Raw genomic sequence first — 11,461 nt, forward strand, 5'->3', positions numbered from 1 at the left:
GTTATGAAATAAGAGAGTGCAAGACAAACTTTACAACAGAACAACTAAAATCATTTAGAAAGCAGTAAGTTGCAGCAGATATGTGACAGAAAATTTTATGGAGCACATACCAAAAAGTTAGGAAGAAATTAGCAAGAGCAGGAGGGTAGGTGATAGACAAGGCATAGGGAATCAAGTAAAATTCAACTCATGAGTAATAAGGAGTAGAATATCGTTCCACCTATAAATAATAGATGCCCCCCCAAAAAAATAAAGAAGGCAGAATAAACAGAATGAAATCAATCACCAGACAATCAAGGTATAGCTAAACTTTTTTCTAAAACTTGAGCATTTCATCAAATTATAAATTAATTAGAAGTACAGAGGCATAACTTCTTCACTTTTGAAACAGTGGAAGAAATCACAAAAGTGTGATTGCATAAATATTCAAACAAAAATTAAGACAATGTCAGGGAGGGGGAAGGTGTCATGACAACAACTGTAAAGAGATCATTCAAATTTTCACACATACACAGACATTCCAAACTAAGTCAACAGGCAGAGTACATGATCAGTTTGCGTTTTTTTGTTTTTGTTTTAATATTTATCTATTTATTTGGTTACACTGGGTCTTAGTTGTGGCAGGCAGGCTCCTTAGTTGTGGCATGCGAACTCCCAGTTGCTGCATGCATGTGGGATCTAGTTCCCTGACCAGGGATAGAACCCAGGCCCCCTGCGTTGGGAGTGTGGAATCTTAACCACTGCACCACCAGGGAAGTCCCAACAGTTCGGTTCTTTTAATGGAATATTAGTATAATAATTCCTTTTTCATGGCTATGTAAACCAACAGTACATTTTAGGGCAATAAAAAGGCAATTAATGTCCTAGAATAGCATTAAAGGTGCTATTTCATTTTTGTTTTAATTTGTTGTTCCTGGACTTGTAATTTAACTTAGAATTAAGTAAATGAAAAAATGTGCATAAATATGTTTATTACAGTGGCTTATGTAAGAACAAATACTGCAATTAACCTAAATGACCAATTTCAGAGAACAGTTTAACATATTGTCATTCCAACATAACAGACTCTCATAGAAAAACTACATGAAATGCTCTCATAAACATGAAAAGAACAAACAAAAATTGTATATGTATTCTACATTTTCCAGCTATACAAAAATATTTACATAAAAATGATAATGTGCCATAATTAAAAGTTATTCTACTCTGGTCTTTTTTTCAAATTTTACTTACTTTTTAATATTCTATTCAATTAAGAAAAATTTCAAAGAGAAGGAAAAAACAATGATAGGTATTAACAGATTCATCTTTTTCAGGAGTAGGGCTAAGCACCCAATTCCACTTCCACATGAGAAGGCAATCTGTGTACAGAGCATGGGCTTTGCAGTCACAAAGATCTGGGCTTTGGTCCTGCATGAAGGTATTTACTAAATGTTTGACTTGAACAAGTTAAATTACTTCAACCTTCTATTCAAAATCAGAATACCGCGTACTCCATGAGGGTGACATGAAGTAGGCTTTGTAAAGCACTTTCCATAGTGACCGGCACAGTTAAGTGCTCAATAAAGAAAGGATGGCTATTGCTATTCAGGGTTATATATTCTCTATTGCTTCCAAACCTGTCCCCCATTCCTAGCTAATCAGTCCTAAATTTTCTGATTTAATCCTATATAGCCAATCTTATCTCAGCTCTTTGATTTGTCCCTTTTATCCACTTAGATCCAGGTACATAATAAGTACTAAATAAATAATAGCTGTAATTTCTATGCATCTAGTTTCCATCCCCATAAGCTTCAATCTCACTAACCTGCTCCATCCTCCTCTATCCCATCAATACCAGAGATTTCTAGCTTCCAAAGTTCAACCCATTTCCTAACTTTGGTTAATTTTCAACATAATATTGCTAGACATATATATACATAGTGCCAAGTCCTTGACAGGGATTTCACCGACTACCCAAAAACTATAGAAACACTTATTCTGTCATAGAAGAGCACAGAGGTGAAAACAGGTTCATTTGACTTAAGTTGAAATCAGATTTTTTTAAATGACTACTACTTTTTAACATATAACTCTAGTTGATTTATAATACACAATTAAGGTGTACAACTCACTAGTTAATATTCATGACATACCCACTTTGTACCCAAACATACTGACTCCAACTCTCACCAACCCTGGAAGACTAGTATTATTAGCAACACTTTACAAGTAACTGAGGCACAGGAAGATGAAATAACTTGCCCAAAGTTACACAGCTAGTGACTGACAAAGCAAAAATACAAAGCCAGATCTGTCTCAAAAACTTGTGCTTTTTCCAAAAAGGGTAAGTGAAATGTGATATTTTTAAAAAGATAATCCTCAAAAGAATATTACGTAGTATAATAATACTAAATATCCTTTTAATAAAACATAAATAGTAGAAGTTGAACATATAAGCAGAACCCTTAATTTACAGTCTTGTAGTTTTGAAAAGAATAATAGACTGAATTCCCCATACTAATAAGACTTATTCTAAAAATTCATTCATATATTTAAGAAATAGTTATTGAGCACCTGCACCTACTATGTGCCAGACACTGCTACTATGACCTTTCTCTTGTATATGAAAAATAAATCCAGTCTAATAAAAACCTGCTTCCTATTGATTTCAATGTTTTAATACAAGATACCAAAGAAGACATTTTATTCATTTTATTAAACCAGTTTAAAAGTTACTCAAGGGCTTCCCTGGTGGCACAGTGGTTGAGAGTCCGCCTGCCGATGAAGGGGACACGGGTTCGTGCCCCGGTCCGGGAAGATCCCACATGCCGCAGAGCGGCTGGGCCCGTGAGCCATGGCCGCTGAGCCTGCGCGTCCAGAGCCTGTGCTCTGCAACAGGAGAGGCCACAACGGTGAGAGGCCCGCTTACCACAAAAAATTTTTTTTTAAATTTTAAAAAGTTACTCAAAAAGTACAATTGATCCTTGAACAACACGGGTTTGAACTGCAACAGTCCATTTATACTAGGACTTTTTTTCAGTAAATAAACATTCAGCCTCCCTATCCCCATACGCAGAACGTGAGGGTATGGAGAGCCGACTGTACTATGTCACTTAATATAAGGGACTTGAGCATCCACAGACGCTGGTATCCTCAGGGACTCCTGGAACCAATCCCTCACTGATACTGAGGGATGACTGCATCATAAGGGAGAAATTAAGAACATAAAACTAAAAGTACATAGGGATTTCCCTGGCGGTCCAGTGGTTAGGACTCAGGGCTTTCACTGCCAGGCCCTGGGTTCAGGCTCTGGGTTCAAGCCCTGGTCAGGGAACTAAGATCCCGCAAGCTGTGCACCACGGCCAAATAAATAAACAAATAAAAGCACATAAACTGTAATGGCAAGTGCAGTGGGTTGAAAAGTGTCCCCCTCCCCACAAACTCACGTCTACTATATCCACAGAATGGGATCTTATTTGGAAATAGGGTCTTTGGGGGTGTACTTAGTTAAGGATCTCAGGATGAAATCATCCTAGATGTAGGGTGGGCTCTATGTCTAATGACTGGTGTCCTTATAAGAAAAGGAGAGAACACAGGCACACACACACAAATGGGGCCATGTGAAGACAAGCAGAGAATGGAGCTTTGCTACCACAAGCCAGGGAACACCAGGAGCCACCAGAAGCTGGAAGAGGCAAGAAATAGATTCTCCCCTAAAGCCTTCAGAGGGAGTGTAACCCTACTAAACCCTTGATTTCGGACTTATGGCCTCCAGAACTCCAAAACAATTTCTGTTGTTTTAAGCCACCCAGTTTGTGGTACTTTGTTACTGCAGCCCTAGGAAACTGATAAGTTTATGATATTCACCATTAAAATCAACAAGTTAACAAAAGTAATCTTTTTTGAAAACAGGTTTTCTAAACTGAACTACACATGTCAAAGAATTCTTTTTTTTTAAAATAAATTTATTTATTTTTGGCTGCATTGGGTCTTCATTGCTGCGCGCAGGCTTTCTCTAGTTGCGGCGAGCGGGGGCTACTCTTCGTTGCAGTGCATGGGCTTCTCATTGTGGTGGCTTCTCTTGTTGCAGAGTATGGGCTCTAGGCATGTGGGCTTCAGTAGTTGTGGCTCACTGACTCTAGAGCACAGGCTCAGTAGTTGTGGCGCACGGGCTTAGTTGCTCCACAGCATGTGGGATCTTCCTAGACCAGGGATTGAACCCATGTCTCCTGCATTGGCAGGTGGATTCTTTTTTTTATATATAAATTTATTTATTTTATTTATTTATTTTTGGCTGTGTTGGGTCTTCGTTGCTGCACATGGGCTTTCTCTAGTTGCGGCGAGCAGGGGCTACTCTTCATTGCAGTGAGCGAGCTTCTCATTGCGGTGCACGTGTCGTGGAGCACGGGATCTAGGCGCATGGGCTTCAGTAGTTGCAGCATATAGGCTCAGTAGTTGTGGCTCGCGGGCTCTAGAGCACAGGCTCAGTAGTTGTGGAGCGTGGGCTTAGTTGCTCGGCAGGCGGATTCTTAACCACTATGCCACCAGGGAAGTCCCATCCAAGAATTCTTAAATGGAACACAGTGATGATGGGGAACCAAGCAAATGTTCACCTTGTATGAGCATCAGTTACTCCCTATGCCCGCACACAGTGACATCCATGGCAGTTACTTCTTGCTCCCAGACTATTATGTTCCAGCTCCTAGGGTTCTCTGCTTTTTCAAGTTGTGTCTCATCCTTCAAAGACTATCAGGAGTCAACTCACAGCCTCCTCTCCAATGTTCTAATTTCAGGATTCTAAGTTTCTATGGGCTAGAAAAAATCATAAAACTAAAATTATTAGAATAGACTTTCTAAAGTATGCTCTACAAAACACTAGGACTGGAGACTCTCCACAGAAAAAGATTTCATAATCAAGGAGTCTGGGAAAGGATGTCTGCTCTCCCTTTTGGAAACTCATTATACATATTAATATAGTAATGGCTCTAAAGAGCCCTGCCATAAAGAAGCCTATCAAACGTTTAACCTGGTATTTCCCAGTCTTAATTGGATACAGGTTTTTCCCTCAGAAGTTTTAAAATATGTTGGGCTTCCCTGGTGGCGCAGTGGTTGAGAGTCCGCCTGCCGATGCAGGGGTCATGGGTTCATGCCCCGATCCGGGAAGATCCCACATGCTGCGGAGCGGCTGGGCCCGTGAGCCATGGCCGCTGAGCTCTGCGCGTCCAGAGCCTGTGCTCCGCAACGGGAGAGGCCACAACAGTGAGAGGCCCGCGTACCGCAAAAAAAAAAAAGTTTTAAAATATGTCCCAACATTGATTCTCTAAATATCTTCTCTTTCAGAGTAGGCAGTATCTCCTATTATTTTTCTCCCTTTTTCCTCCCAGCAAAATCTTACTAATTTAAGGCCATAATATAATATGTCATGTTTTCCTTACTTGTAAGAACACAGATATCTGCCTTGAACCCAACTGCCAACGTACTTCAGCATTAGAATTTCAGTAGCGTAATACTTTTGAAAATATAGTCACCTTATTATAGCTTAGGAAACACATTATCACATTCGATCCTCACAATAAACCTATGATACAGGTAACATGAGGCTCTGGGAGATTAATTTGTTGAAGTAAAGCTATTAACTGATCAAGTTGGAACCGGTCTTCTAATTAGAAATATTCCAAGTCTTGGACCTCTCCACTCTACCCCACCATCAAAGTGCAGTGGGAAGGGAAAAAAAGCCTTGGCACAATATCAAAATCTGAACTTTTTCTCAAAACTAGGCTAAAGATTCTCCAGCGACTTAACTCAGTTACAGCCAAATTAACTGCTGCTCCATAAGTCAATCAGTGCGGTAAATGGACTTTGTCAGGAATATGCATTACTAAGATATTTCTCCCCTTTTCCAAAGCTCAAAACGTTACTCTTCAGACTGTCACTGTTTTACAGTAATGCTAAGATGTTGCTTTTAAGTGAAATGGAAGACAGGTATTTCTGCCATGAAAGACTTGAGTCATTCACAGCAAAGGTTACCAGAATTCACAATGTCTCCCGCACAACAAAAGCAACAGATGAGTCAACTAAATATTAGCTAACAACCTGTTATTGCTTTCTAAAGGGAACTTTGTCTAACTGTAGAACAGTGTAACAGATGCTCTTCTAATCAGCTATGTAATCCTGAAGTAAAACAAGATCATACTTTGAAAGAGAGAATTTTAAATACTGATAAAGAGACGCCACAAAGATGGAAATATTTATAAAGATATTCTAATCACCCAACTATTTCATTCTCACTCTAAAATTGAAAAAAAAAAAATCTCACTGCTAAAAGTATCAGGGAAATAACTTAATCCTAGAGAGAGATGAGTTTTAAAAGCTATAGGTGGAAATGTGAGAAAGGTACCTTTCCTTAACCAAACATTTCAGGCATCCCAAAAGGCAAGCCAAATACCCATGTTCCACCCAACAGTAGCTTAAGCAGTAAAACATTAACAGATGCAACTGAAGCCCAGTCTGACTCCTCCCAGATTCCTTTCTCCTTTCTCTCTCCCTAGAGGTTACCACTATCTTGAATGTGGTGTTTGTCTTTCCCACAGGTATGAATCCATAAATGATCCAGTAACAATGTTTTTCATATGGTTATTTTACAAATTTAATTTTATATATTCTTTTGAATACATAATACCTGCACTACACAATTCAAAACTATAAAAAGATATACAGTGACATGTCCCTCTGCTACCTAGTTCCCCTCCCCTGAACAACTAATGTAACAGTTTCGTGTGTATCTTTAAAGAGACACTCTATACATATGCAAGTAGTTACACTTACTTTAATTTGTCCCTGCTCTTTATACACAAATGGTAGGAATACTATATACTTTGTTCTACTATCCCCTTATTTTTTCCTCTTAAAAATACACATTGGAGGGCTTCCCTGGTGGTGCAGTGGTTGAGAGTCCGCCTGCCGATGCAGGGGACACGGGTTCGTGCCCCGGTCTGGGAAGATCCCACATGCCGCGGAGCAGCTGGGCCCGTGAGTCATGGCCGCTGAGCCTGCGCGTCCGGAGCCTGTGCTCCGCAATGGGAGAGGCCACAACAGTGAGAGGCCCGCGTACAGCAAAAAAAAAAAACAAAAAAAAAACACATTGGAAACTGTTCCCTGTATTATATGAAGTCGCTTGCTTTTTTTTTCCTTTTTTCCTAATATCTGCAAGGTATACCACTATGGATAAACCATAATTTAACTATTGTCCTACTAGAAAGGTTACTTCCAATCTTTTGTATTTATAAACAATATGATAATGAATAACTCATTATTTCATACACCTATAGGATAAATTCCTAGAAGTTGAATTGCTGGGTTAACTTTAATAAATACTGTCATACTCTATAGAGGTGGTACAAATTTGTACTCCTACCAGTAATGCATGAGTGTTTTTGCATGTTTTTAAATTTTATATGAATAACATGACTATATATATTCTTCAACTTCTTGTTTTTGTGGCCTAACCTTATATACTTGAAATTCACCCATGCCGATATATATAGCTCTAATTCACGTATCGATTTTTTACTTCAAGAAGCTTTTAAGTAACTTCTTTGATTCATTCAAAGAGTCACCTATTTATCTTAAATTGCAGTTTTATATAGAAATACTCACCAAATTAATAAATAGATTGTATGTATAAACAACTCATTTGCCAAAGACTACCCACCCTACTAAAGAGGCATCTTCTTTTGGAAAACTAACAAAAACTGTCATTTAAATTTACTGCAGTAGTAACATGACTCTGTTCATCCATGCTTTTATAATTGTTCTGGGAGGAAAGGGGACTAGACCCCACAAGGGAGTGGAGACTAACACCTTGACAACCGGGGAGCGGGGGGGGAGAAAAAAGTATCTTGGAAATAAGATAATTCAAGCATAATCCCAAACTAACCCTAGCTGTCTATTTAAAGTTTCCCCTCAAAATGTTACCATTAAATTACCAAAGGATCTTTTTTAAACCTGTAACAAGAAACAAAATAATTCATATGAATTTAAAGTCCTCTCTGCACCCCCCCCATAAGTTTCCTATAAGATGGAATACCATATCGGGAATTTTTCTGCATATCTGTATAACATCCTCTATTAGACTCCTTTTCTATGTTAAATTTAGCAATGTGTATGACTAATTTTAAAACCTCTAGCTAATCCAAATTGTCTCCATTGAAATATGTGGCTAATCATATAATTTATAAGAATTCTTGTCAAATTCTTGGCTACTGTAAGTTACCATCGTCACCACTACAGTGGCTATTTTTGCTTGCTCACTGGGCAGCTATGTCCCCCTTCCTCTCTTCTAAAAAAAACCCATTTCTGTGTAGGTATCTACTCTGTCCCCCCATACTATTCAAGTACTTCAGAAGAAGATGCCCCCCCCCACACACACACGTCCAGGAGTGGGCCATATTCCTCTAAGGGTAATACCATCTCTCCTGCTAGTGCCTACTTATAGCAACACAAGCCTAAGCCAGTTAGCACATGGTATCCCTGGCCAGAGGGAATGATTGAGCCAATGAGACTCATGAGGGCTATGCTGGGGCTTCCTTGCTCTGGAGAGAACCAGAGAAAGAGATGTTCTTGGCTAGGCTGAGTTGGATTTTCTTATTTGGGACAGAAAGCATCCCAACTGTTTAACAACTTTAAAAAATGCACTGGTTGAAGATTTTGACCACCATCAATTAATGTATTTATGAACAAATGAACCATATCTATAAAACCTATGATCCTTTGACGAATACTGGCCTTTCTATATTTGGAAAGATTGTTGACTTTGACAGTGTGTGGTATTTCAAGAGAAGCACATGTGGAGGAGCGAAGGTTAAGGAATAGCAGTCACTGGAGGGATTCAAGGCACAGCCACATCACAGATCAAACCCAGGAAATGAGAAATATCCTCTTGCTTTCCTATCTGCCATGCCAAAAGCCACCTAGCCAATAAGAAAGTGAGACCTGACTCTGCTCAGGTCTATATTAGGAAAACAATGAGTATCCTAATCCAAACAGAACTCTGGGAGGGGTGAAGGCATCAAAACTGTTACTACTATTTGGGTGGCATTAATGAGTATTTCTTACAAATACTTATAAACTGAAAGTTTGTAATTGCTAACAAGTAAAGAGACAACATCACCAAAAATAAATAACTTCAGAAGCACAGAAACATCTTACTGGCCTAATACAGACCCACCCTAATGGCTGTTATTACCCTATTCTGGCATTTGCTTCTTACTTTCTTACATTGTTGGCCTTGCTGATTTTCTTAAGAAGGTTTAGGCAGTTGCTTCCCTGTGGGCTATACAGCAATTTTCCAGTTCTATGACTCAGAAAGAGCAAGAGAAGGAAGGGCTCTCCTCTTCCATCCCTAGATAAAATCAGAAAATGTTTATTTAGCTCCGATAGAGCAAGGCTCAGTTAGTTAATTCACTGTACAGACTTTCACAAACTTTTTCCTCTTTCAAGTCAAATATTTACCAAGAGCTTAGTATATGCAAGTCACAGGCTATTTATCCAAAGCCAATGCATGAATTATTTTTATCAGTTCCATACTTCCTTCCTCTACATCCCTAATAATAAAGTCAAATATGTTGAAGGAAAAAATATTTATGCCTCACAAAATTTGCAATTAAACTTTTTGTTCCAGCATTGGTGGACTGGAGAGCAAGTTTGTTATTTCCGGAATACTGTATTGAAACACAAGGGTAAGCGATTCCACTTTTTAAAGAAAAATTTTTTTCAAGTAATGTACATAAAACTATTAATTAAAATATAAATATCCTGTGAAAATAAACGGAAACTAACTGCATCAGTGAATTAATAAACACTATCTGGAAGCAAAATCTGCACTGCCTACCAGGTTTGGTAATTCAGAAACACTGAAGGCACGGCGTCTGCTTTCAGACCATAAACCAAGGATCGCAAATACATGTAGGACCAGTTTATATTCATTAACTGCTCCGAAAAAAATTAGTGATCCTTTCCGGCAAAATGGCCTTTTTTTTTTTTTTTTTAACTCTGTAAACTACTCCCCAAAGCAACCTTACTTCGGGGGAACACATTTCACACTTGAGAATCAGCCAGGGCAGGTAAGTCAACAGCCTTCTGAAGAGGACGGAAATATGGACAATGCCGAGGACGGCCAGGGAACCGATGGGCTGGCCCTGAGCCGAGGGATCACAGCTGGGACGAACGGCGGGCCGCCTCTCCAGGGTTCCCGGCCAAGACCCCGGCGCCCCCACCCAGCTAAGGGAGCGAGTAGTGCAGCCCCCGACCGTCAGGCCTGGGAAAGTTCGCACCTCTGCATCCCCGCCCCTCGCACGGACGAGCCCCTCCGGCCGTCGCACCGTCGCCATGGCGACCAGTCCCCACCCCACCCCCGCCCTCCCAGGGGGCGCCGCTCCGCAGTCCCGCCGTGGCCTCCGGCTCTACTCCGGCCGGAGCCTGGACAGGGACTGCCGAGCCCGGGGGACGAGGAACGCAAGGGGCGGGGGAGGATGAAGAGATGCGAAAGGCGGAAGTCACTCGGATCCCGGGCTGGGGCCGAGCTTTGCCCCGGAGGTCCTCACCCTTCACTTTGCCGAACGTCCCGACCCCCAGCGTGTCTCCCAGGATGTAGTGGCCGATCTTCACCCGCCCGTCGTGTTTCTGCTTCTCGGCTGTCGCCATCTTTCTCCAGGAACTGAGTCTGCGCATGGCGCCGCGGGAGGGGGCGGAGGGGGCGGGCAGGGCCGCGCCGGGGGCGGGCGGGGAGAGGGTGGGGACGCGGGAGGGGAGCCGCGTAGCCGAGCCACCGCCCTGCGCCGTCCGCCGTGTCCCCGCAGCCAGCCGTCGGGCGCAGACGCTCCCCCTGGCGGGGCTGGCGGGGGTCTCTGGGAGGGGCCCCGATACCTCGCTCCATGCCCTGCATCCTTGCGGCATGGGGCGCCCGCCCACCTGCGCGCGGGAGGGGGCTTCCTGGATTGCAGAGAAGGGCCGCAGCCCCTCGGCTCCTTTCCTCTGGCGGAGTCTCTACAGGCAGTGGTCTCCCCTAATTATTACTCCGGAGTCGTGGGGACCCGCTCCCCTTCCTATTCCAAGGTGGGGAGATGGGCACTGGGGAAGTTGCTTGGGTAAGGCAGATATGTGGCTTGTTATCAGTGCAGCGTGAATTGAAACATGGCTGGAGACACCACCCTGCCACTGTTTTCTAACCTTTTCATTTTTCCTGTTCGGATGGAATCTATAAGCTCCTGGGAGTTGTCACTTGCATCTTTGATGAAGTTTCCTTTTCCTCCACCCCACCTGCCACCCGCGCTGCTCTTTTTTACTTTGAGCCACTACGTTGCTATTGGGCACCTCGGCAGCTCAAGAAGCGAGAGGTGTTGGTCTTTCCTCCTGCTGGATGCCCTCCTGAAATGTTCTCCCCACAACAAGCTCTGAGGAAGGAGCAGGTTGGGGTTAAGGG

General features: G+C 41.9%; 1 protein-coding gene across 5 annotated transcripts in view; it reads right to left on the reverse strand.

Moving 5' to 3' along the window:
• PRKAA1 (protein kinase AMP-activated catalytic subunit alpha 1) overlaps positions 1-10,741 on the reverse strand; it is a 46,833-nt gene extending 36,092 nt beyond the window's left edge. For 3 of the 5 annotated variants that reach the window (XM_019930096.3, XM_033852822.2, XM_033852823.2), the window contains exon 1: positions 10,584-10,741. In XM_019930096.3, the coding sequence (XP_019785655.1) occupies positions 10,584-10,710 (127 nt within the window). In that variant the 5' untranslated portion in view covers positions 10,711-10,741. Of the gene's footprint in view, positions 1-9,250; positions 9,383-10,583 lie in introns of all 5 variants that reach the window. The other 2 variants (XM_019930099.3, XM_019930100.3) reach the window with 2 other exon arrangements.
• Between the last annotated feature and the right edge of the window lie 720 nt (positions 10,742-11,461).

Source organism: Tursiops truncatus, chromosome 3 (genome assembly GCF_011762595.2).
Source record: "Tursiops truncatus isolate mTurTru1 chromosome 3, mTurTru1.mat.Y, whole genome shotgun sequence".
NCBI lineage: Eukaryota > Metazoa > Chordata > Mammalia > Artiodactyla > Delphinidae > Tursiops > Tursiops truncatus.